At 39.7% G+C, this 22,575-nt stretch overlaps 1 protein-coding gene across 1 annotated transcript; it reads right to left on the reverse strand.

Moving 5' to 3' along the window:
- Positions 1-683: 683 nt before the first annotated feature.
- Positions 684-22,489, reverse strand: dstyk (dual serine/threonine and tyrosine protein kinase). Its single transcript, XM_020642130.3, has 14 exons — positions 21,130-22,489; positions 19,342-19,751; positions 13,110-13,658; positions 12,743-12,938; positions 10,288-10,526; positions 9,464-9,547; positions 9,201-9,377; positions 5,375-5,504; positions 4,821-4,977; positions 3,933-4,065; positions 3,697-3,810; positions 3,115-3,229; positions 2,784-2,918; positions 684-1,320 (listed from the first exon to the last, which is right to left on the reverse strand). Exons 1-14 carry the CDS (start codon positions 21,323-21,325, stop codon positions 1,133-1,135), a joined length of 2,823 nt encoding a protein of 940 aa, XP_020497786.1. The 5' UTR covers positions 21,326-22,489; the 3' UTR covers positions 684-1,132.
- Positions 22,490-22,575: the final 86 nt, after the last annotated feature.

The raw sequence follows: 22,575 nt of genomic DNA on the forward strand, positions 1-22,575 counted from the left end.
TCGAAGAAAAGGATAGGCAGCTCTACAAAAATAACAAATCTGGTGCTTTTGAACATTTTGTTTTCTCAGCAGATGTTTAAGGGAGGGGAAGATAATAATGAACTCTGAACAATGTGACTCCTGAGACAGTTTAGTCTGAAAATGAAATATTCATCAGTTCTGTTTTCATCAATTTTAACTAAAAGTATACAGAGAAGGCAGGAGCATAAAAGCGTCACTAGATGGTGCTAGTGCATCCCCTCGGCTGAGCTCCAGCGGCTTTCCAAACAGGAACAAAGCAGACTTGATTTAACAATGTCTTAACAAATTAAAAGAACATGAACAGCAATAACTTTCAGATAGTGATTCTTTAACTAGATTTGATAAGATGACAAAGAAAAACAAAAGGAAGCACAACACTCATTCTACAGACACAAAAACAGCTCAATTTAAAAAGCCAAAACATCAAAACATGGACAGCTTCAGTTTGAGAAGTCTTAACTGAAACAGACGAGAGTAAGACAGCCCTGCTTAATCTAAAACATTTCAACAAGATTGATCGTGTACGTTTTAGTACCAAGAAAAGTAGGAACACAATGTTTCACTTGCACTGTAGTGTTGATGTTCCAGTTCCTGTCACTGAGAAACAGCATCAAACTTTTCTTTCATCTTACCGTGATCAACGAAGAGATGACATAATCACGTGTGGTAACAGATCATTTTATTTAAAAAAAACTTGTTTTTTGTATAGATGCAGACATGTTCAGTTTAAATACAATCTAAAATTACTCTTTTATATATTTATATTTTTAATAATACTTGGAGTGGACTACTTTTAAAACAATTTGCATCTAGTAACAATTCTAACAACAAGGTAGCAATTAGCACGGCAGCTACGACAAAAGCTTATTGTAGAGTTTGTTTACAAATACACAACACACAAACAGAGTAAAACAGACACATTTTCAAACATCTGGTCTGTGTCAGCTCCTCATAAATAATGTCCATCCAACAACTGTGAACAAGGAGAAAAAGCTCCAACACCATTTACCTCTTCTCCATCAGTTCTCTGTTCACCTGCGTTCCTTATAAATACATGAAAAATATTTTCCTGATCACATTCACACACGTGTTAGTTTTTTCTGGAGTGTTTTCAGTTTGAGTCCTCGAGGCTGCTGCTTTTCTGCTCCGAGCCTAAGTTGCAGAGCCGGACCATGATGCTTTGTAGGCGGGGCTCTACTATTCCGAGCAGGGGCCTCTGGGAAGGGTCTCCGTTCCAGCAGGCCTCCATCAGCTGCCAGCATTCCTCATCGAAAGAAGGCAAGCGCTCAGGTCTGGCTCCTGCAGACAACAGTGAGACACAAAGACACTCACAGCTAGAACCAAAGGAAGTCCTCAGACACTAAACAGTCTGAGATGTTTGAAAATGCTTTCTTAGGTTTTAAATTTGCATGAATGGGCCTCAGGTACGCTTGATGTTGTGATTTAGCACTGCCCTCTGTAGGCTTAGGTCATGCTTCTTTAACACCTGTTTTTTTGTATGATCTAAAACAAGTTATTATTCTTCTTTGGTTTATTTTGACTGTAAAACTTCAGTTGCTCTTTCAACCTGCCAGATGACTCATTCCCACACAAACTGGTGCAGTTTTTATTTTGTGGTATGACAGAATACTGACTCACCACAGACAGTGTTGATAGTTGGTAAGTGAATATAGGGTGTTGTATCAGCAAGAATCTTGAAATATGTCATGTTAATACAGGGGTTAAAAATTCAAATTATATATCTTTAAAGGCTTTATATGTGATTTTTTGATCCAGCAGATGTCGCCCTTGAGCACCAGCATGAAACCAAAACAACTCGCGCTGCATTGTTGTGTTAGCATGCTAGCAATCTTTATTATGCTCGTATCGTCACACTGCATGTAAATTTACCTGAAATGAGCGTGATCTAGAAACACAGTTAAGCAGTGAGTACAGTATGTTATTCTTCTTTTCTCTAGTCCCTCAATTAAACAACTTTTATACGTGAGGGGAGGAGTCAGCCGGCCGTCCCGACATGTAAACAAAGTGAAGATAGGACTCTGAAAACTCTGAAAACATCACAGACAGTGGGACTCGGGTGTTACACCCATTGTACACAGTCATGACTCACAGAGTTATTTTCAGAGGATATACTTGATTTCTATTACAATTAAGTGAGAAAAATCACATATAAAGACTTTAAATCTTAATGTCATAAAATGCCATAATATGAACACACCACCACATGAATTAAAGTTTGTTTTATCCATATAGAACAGTGAAATCTGTATTTTTGTACATCAGAGCCACTGTAACATTAGATATTTAAGCTTCACTTTAGTGCAGTTTTAGCTAAGGCAATAACATGTGCCTAAATCAGTAGATATAGGTGACACATGTAACTTTTTACCGAATTACGTCATTGATCTGAGTTATAAAAATCAGTTGAAAACTGCGTCTTACTGCATTTTAAAAGTAAGCAATTTAGTTAGGTATGAGATGTACCGTAGTTGTATTTTTGAAGATACCCATTTTATTTTTTCTACATGTTTTTAATTATTCATAACATGCTGTGTTGTATAGTCTTGACTAATAAGTAATTATAACTTAAAATCATTACAACATTTAAAGTTATTTGCATATTATTTCCCCACAATGATTCATCTGACCCTTATGATGCCTGATGACATCACCAAAACTATCCAATCAGTGAGTTACCTGGCAGTCTCCATAGCAGAACTAAAATTATGTACACTGTGTGTGTGTTTTTAGAGTTTGTTTACCTTTTTTAACATTGTTCCAGAGCTGATCCTTACTAGAGCATTTCTCAAAGGCTTCTGGGAGTTTCACTGAGCCAGTGCAGAGGTACCAGAAAAGGATCCCAAAGGCGTAAACATCCACAGAGTTATCATACTTCCCTGACAGGAAAAAGTTCACAATGGAGAGAAGGACTTAAAGAGACTGGTATACAGTATACCTGCACAAGTGGATATGATGCGCTGAGACATATACTGAGTGTGTGTGTGTGTGTGTGTGTGTGTGTGTGTGTGTGTGTGTGTGTGTGTGTGTGTGTGTGTTCAAAGAAGCTTCTTTGAGGTGAAATTATAAATGTACCTGTAAACAGCTCTGGAGCCATGTGGATCGGGGTTCCAACAATGCTGCCAGACATCATGGCTTCTGGTTTACAGAACCCTAGGTCTGTGATCTTGGCCCGATTTTGTTTGTCCAACTGGAAAAGAAATCAGGGAAAGCAGGCTTGAAAAATACATTACACAGACACACAGAGAGAGCTTAATTAAATTCATCCAAACGTTGCAAAAGTCACATTTTGAACCAGTTTTGGATTAGAAATACACACCGTTTGCTTCAGCATCCCTCATTTTTGTCTACGAGTTTATACATTTACCATCATTTACCTTGATGATATTTAAAACACTTTTTTTCAAATATGGATTTGTTCTACACATTACAAAGCAATGTGTAAGACCTAGAGTCTTAAAAAAGGTTTGCATTCAAAGTTTCTGCAGGCTACATTTTGCATATTGATTCATAATCTTTTGTGAAGTGGTTCACTAAAACACAAATAAACTGATTTGACATCTGATTTAAGTTCATTCACTAAATTACCATCAGCCCAATAGCAATGTACATTTATTTTTTTCAAGGTAAGAAGACCTGGAAGTTCGTAGGACTTACCAGTACATTTTTTAGCTTTATGTCTCTGTGCAAGAGCCCCTGGCTATGCAGGAAGCGGATCCCCTCCACCACATCCAGTGCGATCTGAAGTCTCTCCCTCAGTGATAATCCAGCCTTGTAGAGACAGAAAGAGCAAAGGAGACTTAACTGACAGTGTGTATGATTAAGATGGAGGATAACAGTGTGTAACCTTTTTTTTTTGTTTGTTTTAATCCTACTCGGCATTATCAAGGCACCTTCAAGCCTGTGTAGAGGTCTCTGTGCAGCCGCTCCATGATGAGCAGCACCGCAATGCTGGAGCCGCTCCCATAGGTGTGATCAATCACGGAGCCATGCAGGTCAACGAGCCGCTCATGTTTAGGCAAAGTCCTGACATGCAACAAGGAGAAGAAGGGCATACAACATATTAATCATAGGATCATTAATGCACTTTAGTTAGCTTAAAGTCACAGTACATACACTTACATCCTGTTGGTCCACATCAGTAAGGACTTCATAGTTTTGCTGCATTCCTCACATTTATGGCAGTTGGAGCAGATGAGCATTAATCAATTGTCTTTAATAGGTGCTAAGAAAACCCTTGAGGCTGTATAGGTACACTGGGTGGAGTTGATAATAAAGAGCCCCCCCCCCCCCCCCCCCCCCATAAACTTTCCAGTAGCTGTGAAATAGTAGCTATAGACTGTATGAAAGCTGCATTTTCTCTGATCTAACAACAGAGACAGAGAAACATGACTGCAACTTCAGGGTCTTTTTGTGGCTTGTGTTGTTGCATTTTGGTCAGATGCAGCCCTCGAGTTAATGTAAGGCAGGGATTGATTAGACTTCATGTTCACGTTGCCCACCTCTTCCAAGCATGCTAGTGCCAAGGAGGTGCCAATACAGAGCACTCAGACAAGTCAAATGAACTGGACTTTGGTGGTCAAGCGTACTTGGGCAATGTACGAATTGCCTAGTGTGAGTGTGCCCTACAAAATGCACAGGCAGCTTTGAATGAGTGCTGTTTTTTATCTTACCTACTGTGTTTTTAGACTTTGAGCAAACAGAATGCTGTGTGGATCATATCAGAGCAGCTGAGTGCACAAGTTTGTGTGTTTGCTGTTGATTCACTTCTTCTAGCACACCTTGTGTAGTGAAACTCCAGAGCCAGGTCGTTCCAGTGTTTATCATCGGGCGGTACCACAGACTTCAAGGCACATGGGTAGTGTCCTCCCCAGCTGTCACACAAGTACACAACTCCATATTGGCCCCTCCCCAACTCTCGCCCCAGCTTCGGTTTGCCTGTCAAAGAACAATGCATTCCTTTTTTACCTCACAGTAGAAAAAAAACACAGGTTGCAGAGTACAAATCAAATGTGTGGATATTCTAATCATGGTGAGGTTTTGACATTTTCTGAACTTTTTTTAAACAGCAGTTGAAGCGATTAGTGTCCCCAAAAAACATGTTCTCAGGGTTTCTTTTTACTTGGAAAAGTGTAGCAGTCCTTTGATGTTTGAGCTTCATGGTGCAGAAAGATTGATGTGCAGTGTTTTTATCAAATACACATATATTCTTTTAAAAACAAACTTTACGATACATGAATCACAAAAAGCCATTCGCAAAGCTTGAACTCACAAAATGTGTGAGCAGACTGTAAGCTTGATTTAATTTGTTAAAGCTGGTTTGGTGGTGACTCACCATGCAGCAGCACATCCCTGAGGGAGCGGCTCTCCAGTGACAAGCGGGCCAGTCGAGGGGCGTGGTCTTTCCTCACACGCAGCCACAGGTCCTCAGTGCGCTCCAGACGCCCTGTGTGCCCTTCCTCCAGCTACAGACACCAACACATGACAAAGCATCTCATGGTTAGCATTAAGAGCAGCTGCTAAATCACTGGGTTCAATTGTTTACAGCTATTCCACTTTTATTTGACTAAAACAACACGTCTGATGGTTAAAGCAGACTCTAATGTAATGGTGGTACCAAAACCACAGAGGAAAATAAACTCTGTTACACATCCAAGCCCTATATTTCAAATTTTACTTCCTTCCAGGGGTCATTTCTCAAATCAGAACTCATTGAACCTACAACAATCATTTAAACTCAACAAATCTCAGAAGTTAAAAGAGAAAACCTCTCGGTTGAATTTTTAAAACATCATGGATATCTGAAACGTTTAACAGGCACTAGACTTCTTAAGAGTCTAAACACAACTGATTCATTCTCTTGCAATGCCTAGTCTTTACATAACAACACATGAAACACTTATAAAATACAACTTTTCGCAGCATTGATTTGCAGCTGCAGTAATAAAAGTAAATATTTCCCTCAGAGATATAAGGATGTGGAAGCATCAAGCAGAATGACAGATGTTCTACATTTAAGTATAAGTACCAGAAAATTATACTTCAGTAAATGTACGCCAACTCTCTAAATGTTCTTTTCTTTGATGTCTATGAAATGTATACGATTCATCTTTAGTTTATCCTGTTAAATGTCATTTTGTCGTCTTTTCTCAAACCTCAGTGTAAAGCCATCTACAGGACTACAGATCTCACGTTCTCAGAGACTACAGGTCAGCTGTCATGACCTGATCAACACAAACATCCTGCTACATTTATCTTGTGGTTCTTAACTAGAGGTTGACAATAAATAACCGTCAAAGTGAAGGGGAGGTCTGTCATTAATTCTCTCCAGCCTCTGACAGGGGCATGACAGCAAAAGTTTGGAGACCTATAGTTCATGTGAATGTTTTCATACAGTCGCTCTGATGGGTTAGCTCACATCACCTCTGTTTACTTTGTTGAAGAGTTCATTTATTCATCCTTTTTAGAGTACTGATGGCATGTTCATCATTTGCTGTCTTCAGTTCTTTTACTCTGTTTAGTCATTTGAATAATTGTATTCTGTAGTACTTCTTCTTTGGTTGGTTGTTGCTTGATAATGTGTGCTGCGTTGCTCCACATGTATAACGTGAAGAAAATTTGCAAATTACAATCATCAACAGAGGGTGATGAATAAAAAATTGCTTATTTTTTATCCAACATGATCTGCTATTCGCAAAAGACAGATTTTTTTTGTAATTGTAACACTCTGAACAGTCATTCAATGAAAAATAAAACAGTATGGCTGTTTTTTTTAAAAAGTAGTAGTAGTGCATACTGATCTGGCAAAAAAAATGCAGGGTGCGAACAAATGCGAGATCCACAGTATGCCAAAAGTACCCAGATGTTTCACTGATTAGGAAAATTCTTTACAGTATGCATCAGACCAGTCTTCCCCACGTACTGTTTCCCACAATTCCAAGTGCAAGGGCTATCGTTACAGGGAAAAAATCACAATCAGACCAAACCACAGAAAGATTCCTCCAATTATTTATTTTTATTCTAAAAATCATGAAAATCAAATGGAATCACTTGTCAGCTTTCTTCGGACCGTAAGTGGATGCAACACTTTAGCAGTGTTTGCCAATAGCTGGGGTGTTGTTTAGCTGGGCACATCATACTGAAAAATAACCATCGACTTGCAGGCATAAACCTGAACATACTACTATTAAACATAGTATGTAGGAGGAGGTTTCAAAAACAGCCTTTGAATCTGTAACAGAATCGCTGCATTTGGATAGAGCTGCTGGTCAGTCCTTAGCTGCCTTTGAGACAGTGAACCACCAAATCTTCCTCTCCACACTCTGAGCTTGGCATCTCAGGATCTGCCCTCAGCTGGTTCATGTCCTACCTCTCAGGAGAATCTTAAAATGGAGAAGTGAACACAGTACACAGCTTATCCACAGGGTGCCTCAAGGGCCAGTGCTTGGTCCCCTACCCTTCTCAATATACACCACTGTCTCAGCAAGAATCTCGTCATGCCTTGCAGAAATATCCAAACTGATGAAAGAACGCCACCTTCAACTCAACCAATCAAAGACTGAGCTCCTTGTCTTCCAAGCCTGTCCTTCTATACAACCACAGATCAGCCTGGGTCGTGACAGAGCATCGCCACCGGCTCCATGTGTTCTTAATCTGCTCTTATTAAACATTGTTTTGTCTGTTATTAACTAAAATGCTCATAGGCTGGCAATCAAACAAAAGTTTGTTTCCTTTCTAACCCCACACGGAGGAAGGCCTTAAACCAGAATCTCTAGTGTGCAGTGACATACTGAGACAAAGGGGAAAATGGTTTAAAACAAGAACTGAATATTTGACTGTAACCACTAAAACATGGATACTCCACCAGCTCACTATTATGCAACAAACATCCCATAGTTGCAACATCTTACAAAGTCCTTCGGGCAGAAAAAGGTCCCCGCTTTTAAATTCTTATTTGACCAGGTTAACTGTCCACTGATAATACTCCCTACTTAACTTTTTATATCAGCTCATTCATATCAAACTGCATACTGCAGGACTGCCAATAGTCATGGACACTTCTTGTGACGGTGGTATTTCCGACCGCAATGTGACAGAATCATTGGATGTTTATTTGTGTTTGTGTTTTTTGGGGCTTTTTTTCCTGCACTGTGCATTTCTCTGAGAAATAAATGACCTAATGAAATTAGAAAGTTTCTGTCTATAAAAGGCCTGACCATGCAGAACATCCCCCAACATCACCTCCTCTTTGAGACAGAGATACTTAATCAATGTATTTGTGTAGGCATGGAAATGAACCCACACTGTCTGTCATGTGCCGATTATCATCAGAGCAATTTGACTGATAATGATTTGTCAGGGGCTTTATGGAGGGAGTCACAGCTATCTGCACACTGGGGCTTAAAAGGCAAAACAGTTCAAATAAAGAGGAATAAATCGCTGAACTTTAAGCTGTGCAGAGCCTAAGAGCAGATAAACACAAGAGTATGGAGGTTTCAATTGAACTGTCTCACAAGTCTATTGAATGATGTCTGTGGTACTTTCAGAATAATTCAAAGTGCCCTTATAAGTAAGTAACAAGCACACAGCCAGCATGTTGAGTAGCTGATGCGGGACACTCGGTTTAAATTACCGTATTTAATTGTAAGATATTTTGATAGCAAACGCTCCTTTTGAAGGGGTCTGTTCCAATAAATAACCTGTGTTGCCTGACAGCATTCATTTTGAAAGGTGTTACTGCACTGTCACCGGTGTTACATTAACTTGTTTAGCACTTACCTGATGCATTTATGCAGCATTCTATGGTTTTATTTCTTTGTCCATATGTTTGGATCCATTATTATGCAGTAATTCTGGATTATTTTATACATCGTTCTCTTTTTCATCCTTCCTCTCCCTTACATTATCACTGCACTCAATCAGACTTTGCTAATGGTTTGAAGGGCGTTGCTGGGGGATCCCCCACTAAACCTTATGTAATCTTATCTTAACCAAACTACTACTGTCTATTTGAGGACACTAAGACTTGTTAGCCTTAAAGTATTTGGTCTGCAAAAGAGGTATCTTTATAAAAAAAATAAAACAGGCAACAGTATTTCAGGCAAGGCAGTAAGTTATAGAGATAGATGAGCAAAAAAATGCAAAGAAAAGAGAAAGTTCACCTGGCGCAGAGATGCTGCAAAGGCCTCGTGAGAGCTGTTGAGTCGTGTCCTGAACTGGGAGCAGATGCTTCTGGCCAGTTTGGCAGCACTGAGACTTTCTATGGCATCCTGTGCCACTTTACGCTTCCACTCTAGAGTGATGGACGGAGGGTTCACAAAGGTTATCCTGTGGATTATCTAGGAGCAAGACAAAGAGTATTAACACTCCTCTGGAAGTCTTGAGCAATTTGATGCTCTTCCTGTCAAATGTATTAGGTACTGACCTGTTTGATTTGCTCCCAGAAAAGTCTTGTGACAGAAGATCCAGAATGAAAGGTGACCTCCACATGATAAGCAGCATTTAATAACTGGGAGAGATGAGGGGACGAGTAAATATTTATTAAAATGTTCAGTAACAGAGAAACATCTTCAAGTCTAAAGATTACTGGCACTGAAGGTTAGCAAAGGCTAATGAGCAGGACATACTATTACTAAAGTTTTAAAAAAAATAAAAACTTCAATTTTGATTGTTTTTCCAAGAATCTCTTCGATACCACTTTGAACTCCATGTTTTGGTTTGCTTTGTTAAAAGAAATGTTAATCATTACATGGGTTCAGGGGCATGTCCAGACTTTTTGGACTGAGGCACTGACTTCTGCAGGGGTGGCCTATTATGTGCGCACAAACACATATCATATATTAACCCTGCCGAACTTCACCTATCCAATTTACATTATAGCACAAGATAATGGCAATATATACAGTATATCTTCTAAGCTTCATTCTACAATGACTCAAAAAGGCAAAGTATGTTCAAAGACAGAATTTAAAAGTACAAAAAAAATGTGGCCGCAAACTCCTGCACAATGTCTCATTTGCATAACTTTGCATAAAAGCCAATCACAGTTTTGGACTGTGCCACCTTCTGGCCCCCCCTCTGGACACACCCCTGAGTGGGTTCACTATTTTATCTAATTAAATAGAACATAGATAACAGAGCAAGTGATTCATCTCACAGCATTTCAACTGCTGGTGATCATACTGCTCACATTTAAACATCAGCAAACATACTTCACAAGGTACATTTTTTCTATGACCTGCTGCCCACCTGTTTGAGGTGATTGGAGGTGATATTGTGGACAGAATAGTCAATGTGAGACTTTTCCAGACTGTTGAGACAGCGCTCAAGAGTTCCTACAAAGCTTTCCCTCAGATAGTCCACGGAGCTGATCAGCTTATTTGCCACCGCCTGATTCAAACGGACCACGATCAGTTCCTGGATCTGGTGGATGCAAGATTTGATGTCTTTCGACGTCACAGGCTCTCCATTTGTCGTTACAATGATGTCTGCAGATGAAAGCAAAGGATTTGTCGTTTAATAATTCATGTATGTGACGAACCCACATGGAGGAACGCAGTAGTGTGAAACTGTCTGTTAATGTTTAACATCATGTATTGGTGCATGAAAAAAGGGACATTTCACATTACGGGAATAAAGTTTTCATAAATAAAATGTTAAAAGAATGTTTGTCGAGACATCTACAACATCCAGAGGTCTTCTTGCAGTCATACAAAATGTCTCTTTTTATTACATACTCATAAATAGGTAACTGGACATCATTAGCACGGACTGCTTTCATGTGTTTTTGGAAAAGTTGCTTCACCTTTTTATGTGTGTCAGAAATTCCAGATCTAGATTGTTTTATTGCTTTGTGCAACTTTGTCTATTCAGGCTTGAAAATGGAAATTACATTTTTCAGAAAGTTATCCTCGACATGTTTCATCTGGAGGGAGAAGCAGGTGATTCTGATAGAACTGAAGGGGTACATAGAAATGTTTTGAGTAACAACGAATGTAAACAGAAACATTGTTTCCTTATGAGAAAATCCTCTTGGCACCTTTAATCCTTAAGTCACAACTAGTTTCACATTGCCAGAATTATCTCAACCCAAGAGCAGGCGTTAAGTCTGTTTAAACACGTTGTTTCCATAGGGCTAGTTTCCTGAATGATGAGTGACCTCCAGAAAAAGAGAAACCCACTAAACATGCTTTTTGGAGAAAGCCAATGAAGAAAGGCAGGAAGGAAGCAGAACGCAATAACCAGTGAAAGGCTCTCGTCAGCTGCACGCAATGGTTGAGTCAGACGGTGCAAAACTTTGTGGGCAGATTGTGAAATGAAGCTGGCACAACGGTGTCTGCTACTGCAGTCAACAGACAGGGGAAAGAAAATCTGGCTTTGAGTATCATGAACCCATGGTCAGTTAGTAAAAACAAGCCAGTCTTCTGTTAGCGACACATCAGACACATCAATGAACCGAGGGAGAAAAGCTCAAAGTGAAAATAATCAGGCCAGACGGCAGTCCTGATTCCACGAGTCAAATCTCTTCTTGAATAAAGAAATAATAGAGAGGGATTCCTTCCTTAACAGTTTAAAAATGTAGTAACATAATCAAAGCACAGATGTGGACTGCAGACATCATATTTCCTGCTTCCTGGAATCTAAAATAAAACTTACAACTGGAGGGTCTTCTTCCTGTTTCTTGTGCATTGTTTTTGAAGATTCATTTGTAGATCTAATGTCAAATCCAGAAATGCTATTTAAATAACTGTAGATTCATTTACAAGATTTTATTGCTTTTTGGTAAAAAAAAAAAAAAAAAAGAAGACCTTTAACTGTGACTTTTGACTGAAGAGAAACGTGTTAACTGTTAATCTAAACAGTGTCACAAATAACGTTATGATCATTTAGCCTTTTCACAACAAACAAGTGAATCAAAATGCTGAAAATCACAGCTTGTCTGTTTGTTTAGAAGACATAATTCAAAGCATGTGATATGACAACACATCATTTAATACTGTGTCAAAGAAGCTTTGTTTTCTTGTCCTAAGAAGGCCCACAGCAGCAGAGTCACAGAAAAGTATAAACTGTCTCCACTGACCCGACGCCACACATGACAAAAATATAACAACTGAGAATGTCAAATATGTCCTCTCCAATATCCGTTACAATCACGTGCATGCAATTACACACAACAACAAAAAAGACTAAGGGATCCTGTTTATGACTTTTTTTTTACTTTTTAATTGAAGATTTATTTTCGGTTTTTAATAGTTTGATTTAGATAGGTTAGAGGACAGGGTAGGAAACTGGGGAGAGAGTTGGTAATGTCATGTGGAAGGTCAGACAGGCGGGTCAGAGTCGAACCCGGATGGCCTGCTTCAATGATTTCAGCCTGTATTCATGGGGCGTGAACTAACCGCTATGCCAGCCCATGCCCTGTCATCTTATTTATTAAGTAATTTTCTTACCAACTTTGATTTTTTTAGGCCGAATGTTGTTCTTTTTCTGGCCTTAATTTGACATCAGAAACACTTGGAATAAATTGTCAAATTCTCAACATTTCAAACCGGGGTTAATCTAGGTCACCATGGAAACAAGTTATGATAAAAGTGTAGTTTTTGTGTACTGTACCACCCAGTGTCTTCAACAATAATATGAAAAACCTTCAAAAGGTAAACCCTGCTAGCCTCGCAACATTTCACCAGAATCCTAAATCACTAACCTGTAAACTCCAGGTTAGCAGCATCCTCCAGCAGCTGCTCCTTCATGCTGCTGAGTGTCTCCACAATCATGTCTTTCATCTCTTCCTGTTTGCGGTTTGCGATGGCCATGAGGGAGATGAAGAGTTCGCCTTCTTTTTCTCGGGTGTACTCCAGCCTGCGGGGAGTTATCTGCAGATCCCTTTGCATGTCAAAGGCCTGCATGAGAGTGACGCACATATGTTATAGATCTAATAATTGATTTTTTCAGGGGCATACTGGGTCAAAGGAGACTGAGACCAAACTGTTATAGGACTGCCAAATTTGTATTGAGCAAAAACACTATCATATACTGTACATAGTGAGGAACATGAGGCCTCCTCCTCTCACCTGGTTAATGAAAAGATCTAGACACCGACAATGAAGCCCGTTAAGCAAGTTTGCAGCCTCCACCTGCTGGTTTTGAAGAACTTGTCGAGCAAAAGGCACCAGTAACCGATGCAGTCTTTCAAAAGCTTCACCCAGCATACTTTGGGGCTTGGCACCCGGAGCAGACACCTGTGAGGGGGCGCCACAGGAGCAGTTTCCTGTGGGGCTACTGAGGAAGCCGAGGGAGAGGAGCTGCTTATGGAGGGGGGTCTTTTCCCTCTCCCTGTCCCTGTCCCTGTCCCTGTCCCTGTCCCTCTCCCTCTCCCTCTCCTTCTCAGCACGACGATCTGGAGCTGGCGAAGTGGCTGGAATGGTGTCGGGGATACGAACAAAACAGACGGGAAAGCCGAGCATCTCTTTGACCTTCCAGAGCTCAGCCACCTGCTCCGTACTTAAAGATTCCTGGTTGATGGCGTAGAGTATGATGGGGGTCACGTTGCGGGTGCAGTCTTCCAGGGCCTCTTCTATCGGCTGAACACTTGTACAAGGCACTACCATGACCTTTGCTTCCTGAAGACAAACAAAAAAAAGGAAAAACTGTAAATAGCTCCCATCAAAAAACAAGACAAGCAAAGCCAACCCGAGGGATACAACTGCATTTAGTCTCCTTTTCGTTGCTACCATATTAGCTTTCTGGAAAATTAAGTGAATCGTATTTGTTATAGAAGCCCTAAATGGTTATTCAATACAACAACAAATATTTCCAATATGCAAGCTGTGCAAGCTGTACTAACTAGCACTAACTATCATCAGATTTATTAAACCCGCCTTTAACTCTATAGACTTTGATGACATCTTCAGGCCACCGTTATGGTTTTACTGCACAAGCCACACGCTTTACTGGTTGTGCAGCGTAACAGCCAGGTATTTTTCACGAAAGAGTTGGGGGAGATATGAAAATACTACTACATGTGATGGCAAGCCACCGCCAAAACTTGCTTGATTCAAATGGTAAATGGTGAAGCGTCTATAGTGCTTTTCTAGTCTTCTGACTACTCACAGTACTTTTACACTGCAGGTCACACCTACACATTCACACACTGATGGTAGAGGCTGCTGAGTAAAGTGTCCATCAGTATTAACTCATCCATTCATACACATTCACACACTGATGGTAGAGGCTGCTGAGTAAAGAGTCCATCAGTATTAACTCATCCATTCATACACATTCACACACTGATGGCAGAGGCTGCTGAGTGAAGTGAACATCAGTATTAACTCATCCATTCATACACATTCACACACTGATGGTAGAGGCTGCTGAGTAAAGAGTCCATCAGTATTAACTCATCCATTCATACACATTCCCACACTGATGGCAGAGGCTGCTGTGTAAAGTGACCATCGGCATTAGCTAATCACTTTCATAGACATTCATACGCTGCTGACGAAGCAGCGGTATCAATTTGGGGTTAAGCGTCTTGCCCAGAAACACATCGGACATGTGACTGCAGGAGCTGGGGATCAAACCCCCCTAACCAATTCAGGTTTTTCTATTTATCTAGGTCCCCAATGTTTTGTACCAAGCCTGGGAGGGGATATACTCAATATATACTCACGCACACACATTTTATAAATTACACATGTTTTAGTTACTTACACGCACGTCTTTATTAAAATGCTAGCACATTTCAGTAATCTGCACGTGCATTTTATTTGTATTTTGCCCACGCTTCATTACAACAATGGATACTGAAAATCATTCATTCTAAATATTAATATCCATTTAGAGTAAAAATTATTTGTGCCTGAGGTAAAACTTGCTGGATATATTTCCAGGTACGTTCGAAAAAATGGCGTTAAAAAAAAAAACCTGCATCCATGTCACGTCCCGGCTCTGTAGTTTTATGCTTCAACGTGTGTCTGTTGAATGTAATTTTCCTTTCCAGATCTCTTCCTATGCTCAGAAAATAAAGACTCTATTCGAAGAGGAGACATGGCAGCTGCTCTGGTTACAAAACAAAAAGTCACTTTGTGAACGTTCATGCTTTCAACCTACATGAAAAGGCTTTTCATAGCTGCCAATAAGCACAATTTCTGATTGACTAGATAGTTTTATTTAGTCTGTTACTTTAACATTTTAATTAGGATAAGTTAAATAACCTAAATGTATCAAGCTACTGGGCTCAGAAAACCAAATGGATGTATGTCCATATCTTCTGAATGCTTATAGAGGCATCTTTATACTAAAAATGAACATATATCATTGGTAGCTCACAGCTTCTTTTCTTGATGTAATTTAATTAATCAGAACATTTGTTTAAACTTAAATGTGAGACTAAAACCTCATATTTACAACTGTACAAAGTAACCAGAGCTCACTTTTCAAACACTGAAGATGTTCCGACAGGTTGCACTGCAAAAGGTGCAAAACCACATCCTCACAAATCACATGCCCTTTCTAATTCTGAGAACAGAATGGCAAACAGATATTTCTGATGGTCTTGGGAATGTCTGTGACACAGTGCTGAAAATGACACATGTAATAGGTTGACTTAACCCTCGATAATAAAACAAAAACGACAAGAACAGACAGAGAGCTTGAGAGCGAGACCATAACTGGGGTGGAAAAGACCGTCAGAGAAAAAGAGGCAAATAAACGACTCACAGCGACACAAAAGAGACAGTCAGTCCTGTCTCCAAGAAACAAGAGCTGAACCCATCTGAGCAGCCTCTTTAGAACAAAGATGGCCTGCAAACATTTGTTCACAGCCAATCAAAATCAATGCAATGTTTATATTCTGAATTTCAGTTCTTCAGGGATGTGGCTATTTGAAATTATTGTTTTGTTTTGTAGATGTCTTGTTATTGCCACTGTCTGTAGAGCTGACCTACTTCTACAGAGTTACAGTGATGAAAAACAACGGTGTAAGAAATTAAATGTTCACTTCAAAAAGAATTCAAGAATCATGGTGATAATTTAGCTATATGATTTTCTCATAACTATGATCTCCTTGGCTATGTGGTTTCCTTTGTGTCCTCTGAGGTGGAGAAAACTTGAGTAACCTCTGGGATGTGGAGAGGGTTAATTAGCAAGTTGGTTTCTCATCTGCCGGCTCCTCAAACAAGTGGCTGTGATATTGGCAAGACTGTGTGAATACCACAGTGCGCAGAGAGATTCTGTGCCTTCATTTACGCCAGCCAAAACATGTGAATCTCTCATTCATTTACTGCTTAAGCTTTTGTAAAACCTTTGATATAGAGGCTGGCTCATAGAAGTTAGAGGATTCACAGCAATATTTATATGTGGAAATAATTATTTTAGTTGTAATAACTTCAATTTTATTCTTTCTTTGGGGGAAACCGAAGAACACATTTCAAAATAATCTTTCCTATTTTTCCTCCTCTATGATTGAGTTTGTTTAATATCTTACAAACATAACCCGGCTAATAAATTCCCCTGAGTTCTTCTGGAGTGTAAAAAGTTTTTGACCCAAATAAGGGATTGCAGAATGATCCCATAGCTTTTAGTCACACGTGACATTAAACAGGAGTGTAAAATGCTTTACTCCCAGCCCTGATATTTTCCCTCCAGGCTTTCATATATTACACTTCTCTGCTTTTCAGATAAGACCTATAACCATCCTGAACAAAATAACAGGATTCATGCAAATTCCATTTCATGGGTTTAAAAATTCAGCAACACATGAAGCTGATGTCAAACAAAAAATCTGATCAAAGTTCTCACAATGTTTTTCACACAAAACTGATGTCTTAAAGCACATACTTAGAAGATGAAATTGATTTTTATGATTATAATGTGTGACAACATTAGGACAACACGTTGGATCAAAAAGTTGTGACTACGTTCCCACACAGCTCAGGCGAAAACAAGATTAGGCTTTGAGAAAGTCAAAGCAAAAAAGTATCTGGTAACGAGATGAACGACCAGTGTCCCAGAATTCAGTTGTAACCATGGAAACTTCATTGCAAGCAAAGGGTTTGGGATTTTTAATATGACCAAGTCATGTGAATTGCACCAGACCAGCGGCATTACGTAAGGGGGCTGGGCGGGTGGGCTGTCCTCAAGCAGAACTAGGCCTGGTTTCTGGGGCTGTGTGATGCTCACTAAGGGGCCTTGGTCTAAAGGATTAGAGACTAATTTCCACGTGTCACACATAATAAGGAATGAGTACAGTCATTACACCATACTTAATCAATTCACTCCCACCACAGGACATTTTCAGGTTTCATTGGCTGAAGATCAGTAGGATAGCACCACTGTGCACAACAACTCTTTCTTTTCCACACAACTTTAAGCAGAACCTGTAAATATGTACCGTATTTAAAAATGGGAGAAACGTGACTGGAAAAGAATGCATTTCTGAACTGTAGCATAAATCAGTGAAACACTGTACAGCACAGGAAATAATCAGATCTGCTCAGTAATCTATTTGTGAGAAAAGCTTGTGTACGTGTGAACACACAGGCTATTTAGAGGGAAATGCCACCGCACAAAAAGTAAACACAGTTAGGGTCCGGCTCTATGATACAAATCAGTGACAGAGCTCAAGGAGTTACATTTTCATTTTGATCTCCTATTCCCCATGGCATACTGCATCTTAATCTGTATATTATTAGTATAGCATGCTCACTGCACCTTAATCTGTATATTATAATCCTAAGAATACACTTATTTTGTAGCATTACTTATTTATAGCATTTATTTATATTTATAGCATCCCACTAATCCAGCCATCCATATATACCTAATAATTCACTTTTTTTGTCTACATCTGTAAATTTTGTAATTACTGTACATAGCACAGACTCTTGCACTTTCTGCTTATTTGCACTTCTGGTGAGATGCCAAACCTCATTTCGTTACTCTATACTTGTATATGTGTAATGACAATAAAGTTGAATCTCATCTCATCTCATCTCATCTCATATATAAAATTAACTGTTGTTTTTCACTGCAATGACAGCATGACTTGTGGTGGTTTAATCAAACTTTTTAGGGCAACTAAACTGTTCTAACTTCATTTCAAAAAAGAAAGCTACAACACCACAGTGTACCAAATTGAAAACATTATTATACAAAAATATGTATGTCTTAATTGATAACTATGTGAAGTCAATAAATTTGTTCTCCGACATTTCCAGCAGAAAGAGAAGCATGCAGTTCCATCTCCAGGGAATGCTCATCACGTCAGCAGAAATATACCCACACTGATTTAATGGCTATTTAACTAGAAAAAAACAATGGTGGGTGAAATGGCTAAATATTTCATCCCAATAACTTCTTCTGAATGTATCAATATTGATATTTATCCTGATTTCAATAGCTGCTTTTAATGGGTATCCTGATAGTTGCAGTACATTGGACCTTATTTTTTATAAAGTTAATAGACACTAGGAAAACATTAAATAGAAAGAGGTTTCACTTTATAAAACGTGTGTCTCTTCAACACGATTTACGATTTACCAGACAGAGTATGTCAGGTGGATTCTGACGGCCGAGCTTCCATCGACATATTAGTAGCTTATTTTCAGGGTAGGATTCCATTTTTGTTCATCCTCCCCTAGATTTTTACTGGGAATCAAGTATTCACATCTTATACTGTTTAAAGCATAAAGAGCAGATTATTAAATACATAAAAAAGGGGTTAAACATTAAGGACCAGTGTCTCTCTGACATTCTTATGCAGACATATGATGCCCAGTAAGATATCATATCATTGTCTATAATATTGACATCTTGTTATCATTTTGTTACCGTGCTCATCTTGGCAGAAAATCTGAATTTTAATGTCATCACCTTTAGCCCTTGGTGAAGGTCAATCTAATGATAAAGTCTATAATAAACAGTAATATAAAGTTCACTTTCACAAATACTTTGGAGTTACTTTGGTGGCACTCGTTTTTTTCCTTATACTAGAAACATCCACTTCTGCACCAGCGGCTTGATTAAGCAGAAAAACTGATTGTTGTCACTATTTCTGCAGTTTATACGTTGTTTGATACGCACCATATAAATGTCAGTGTCCTAAATGTATAGCAGTATCTATGTAATTAAGGGCTAATCGAGATTGATATATCTCCCAGGCCTAGCTGAAAAAACACATTCAGTGATGTAGTGATCCCAGCATTTGATGTCATCACAGTTCTTTGCCTACTAAAATTTCCTTCAGCACTCATCTGAGTTTGGTATCAGTAAAGGTATCTGAAAAGAAAAATGGAATATCTCTACCTGAAGCAGTTGGTGATGCAGGGTGATCTCCAGCTCTGCTAGCCTGTGGGCTGGGTCCTCACATTCCTCATGGATCTCCAGGTCTTCCCGGGGAACTGTATCCCATCTGCCACAGTTTGCTGCCAGCTGGTGTACCAGCTCATACTGGCCAGGCAGTGCCAGGCTGAGCCTTGTCTGTCTTCCATGGGTGAAACACAGCTTCCGCCTCTTACAGACAGTGCCCTGAACTCCCTCACATGCCTCTCCGGCCTCTGGGCCTAGTGGCAGCAACCTCTCCCCAAGAAGGCAGTTGAGTAGCTGGTAGCGGGCAGCACAGTCCTGGCCCAACACCAGGATGTACGGGACAGCACCTACAGTGCTGCGTAGGAACTCTTCCTCATGACTTGGGAAAGAAATACAGCTAAGCTGACCTGAGGGAACAGACAAAGATAAATTGGATACATAAATTGTCGTTACCCAAACCAACTCAATTGATTCCTGGAATTTGTGAGATTTTGGGGAGTTATTGGAAAGTATAGATTGACTACTCGGTGAAACATTAATCCTAGTATCTGAGAGTTACTTCTAGAACATACAGTAAATCATTGTCTCATGATATAATATTAAAATATTTCAAATCTGATGTATCACCTTGGGCTATAATATCCTGAGCTTGCCCTTAGATCGGGAGAGCACAGAAGAACCATTTCAACTTTTCAATAGAAGGTACAGTATAAGACATAACCCTCAATGATGCTGAGTCACAGTCTCTATTACTTACATAACTAAGACAGCAGCTACAGCCTATTGGATATTTAGTATGCAGTGCACTTGCATTTATTATAACTCTTATGTAGCACTCCTCACTTGTGAACCAAACATGATGCATTAAGGCCTAGCATTTCATAAGGACCTGCATGGCCTGTGCATCAGTGGATAGACCATGCAAACCAGAAAGTGAGTGCAGACATAACTGCAAATTGTCTTTTTTAATCATAGATGTTAAAACTATTTTGGGATCCTTCCGTATCATGTGATGCACATTTTAGTACTGACAACCTTATTGGCAGGTGAAGCCAAGCCGTTACTCAAGAAAGATATTAGTCCCATTTTAATTTGATTATGGCTAATTTTAGGATAAGCATTGTTAAATTAATGTAGAGGAAAACTGTTTGACCATCTCTGTTTACACGACACTAGCGGAGCAAGTAGCCTCTCCAGGGCATCTGTGCATTTAATAAATGTTTCACACAAGCAGGTTCATTATAATAGTGAGTATTGTATCACTCAGGATATGTATACAAAATAACTTGGAATTTTTAGCAATGGAAAAATAGTTTAAAATGTATATAATAATGAATATCAAGCTTCATTTTTAAAGGTGGACTCAAGGCAAAAGCATCTGTTTGAAAGTGACAGACACCTTCAGACATACATTATAAAGAATGGACGAACGGTTGTCTGATATCCACCAGCTCTCAGCAAACTTCTGAGTGCAGAAATCTCAGCATATTTGGTGCACTTAGTCTGCTCATGCTTTTGAGGGGGGGCTTAATCTCTTTAGTTTTCCCTAACCCCCCTTAATGCATTTTTCAGTCTAGTTTGGTGGAGAAATCACTTGGCAGGAAACATTTCTGAGTCTATTATTTGTTTCTCTATAGGATTAACATGTTAATGGATGTATTCCTATGGATACCAGTTTATTTTTTGGAAATCATTTAAGGTGCCTTTAACATGTAAAACATTGCGACATTCATGTGCACAGACGGAAGTGTTGTGATGTTGTTGCTGCACGTTTTCAAACCTTACCTGCCTCCAGAGAAAAAGTATCCGAGCTCACGGTTGATGCACAAGCATTGCTGTAGTTTTGCCTTATTTCCCGGAAGAAAGCATTAGTCTCTTTCAAGTTCTTTTTCAGTTGTATCGTGTGCTTGTTGTAGCTGTTAAATATCCTTGTCAGTTCCCGAGCTAAAGGAGTCGTCTTTTGTTGAACATTTCCCTCCATTGTCGACTGTTTTGGGACAACTGTCTTCTCCTTGTAGTGATGGTTAAGCAGGTGCAAAACTTCTAAATTGGACGTCTGGTTTGGCTATCAGTCCTAGTTATCACCTAGTTAGTATTCATGATTGCACTCTGAACTTCCAGGCTGTCGTAAACAATCACAGAAATGTACTAATGGTGCTGCAAGACATCAGTCCCTTCGGTGTTTCGTGTCATTAAATAAGGGCTGAACATTTGACATTTGTTGTTATGTTATTGAAGCATACAAGCACAGCTAACTAGCTTAACGCCTTAACTTCATAAATTAGCTCAACTAACAAACTAACCGATATTCGGCGTTTTTGATATGACCAACAGTGTTGACGTCTGCATACTGAGAAGTGAAGAACAATAGACACCAAGCCTCTTACACTGACTACTAAAGGTGCTAGGTGGTATAGCTGGTTAGCTGTAGTCCAGAAAACGTTAGCCCGGCTAGCCAGAAGGCATCTCCATAGCCCTTCACTTCACGAACACAGTCCAGGCCACGGTTTCACATCCATAGAGCTCCGTGTTTTAAAAATGAGCCCCGGCTGAGATAGCTACCTCAAAATGACCGCGACCTCAACAACGCTTTTTGTTTATGGTTTTCCTGATTAAACTCCGTAAGGAAAAACGAATCTTTCCTAAACTGGCTGCGGGCCGGAGAAAGTTGCGGATATCTTCCGCTGTGTACGAGAAGAGAGGGACGACAACAAAAATAAATCAAGCAGACAGTCTTCTTCTTTCGAGGAGTGCAGGTGGAGGAGTGAGTCGGTGGTGGCGAGGCAATGCAAGATGCGCCACCAAATCTCAAAGCTGCGACCAAGCAGTCAAATCAGTGCAAAACAGAAAGTTGACATGAACCGAAGTTTGGGAGAGGAAAGGGCGGGGTCCGGGATGACGCAATGCAATCTGGGAAATGTTGGAATGTCAATATCCGAAGCATAGACTGTATGAGGCATACGGTCCAATAATAATAATAATAATAACAAAAACAATAAAATAATATATAATAACAACAATAACAAAAACAATAAAATAATATATAATAATTACAAAAACAATAAAATAGGGGCGCGCGTCCCATGCATCGAGACTCTCGTCTCGAGCGGCAGGCCCGGGTTCGCCTCCACCCGTGGCCCCTCCCCGCATGCCACTCCCCGCTCCCTCTCCCTGGCTTCCGACTCTATCCACTGTCCTCTCTCTGCATTAAAGGTCCGAAAAGCCCAAAAT

This window comes from Labrus bergylta, chromosome 5, assembly GCF_963930695.1.
Source record: "Labrus bergylta chromosome 5, fLabBer1.1, whole genome shotgun sequence".
NCBI classification, from domain to species: Eukaryota; Metazoa; Chordata; class Actinopteri; order Labriformes; family Labridae; genus Labrus; species Labrus bergylta.

What these genes read in the sequence shown, in the direction of transcription:
- dstyk (XM_020642130.3), bottom strand. Translation starts at nt 21,325, where the DNA reads ATGGAGGGAAATGTTCAACAAAAGACGACTCCTTTAGCTCGGGAACTG. An exon ending in TCTGGGAGCAAATCAAACAG is followed by an intron (nt 9,378 to 9,463) that starts GTCAGTACCTAA and finishes TCTTGCTCCTAG; the next exon opens with ATAATCCACAGGATAACCTT. An exon ending in TAAAGCTAAAAAATGTACTG is followed by an intron (nt 3,230 to 3,696) that starts GTAAGTCCTACG and finishes TTTCTTTTCCAG; the next exon opens with TTGGACAAACAAAATCGGGC.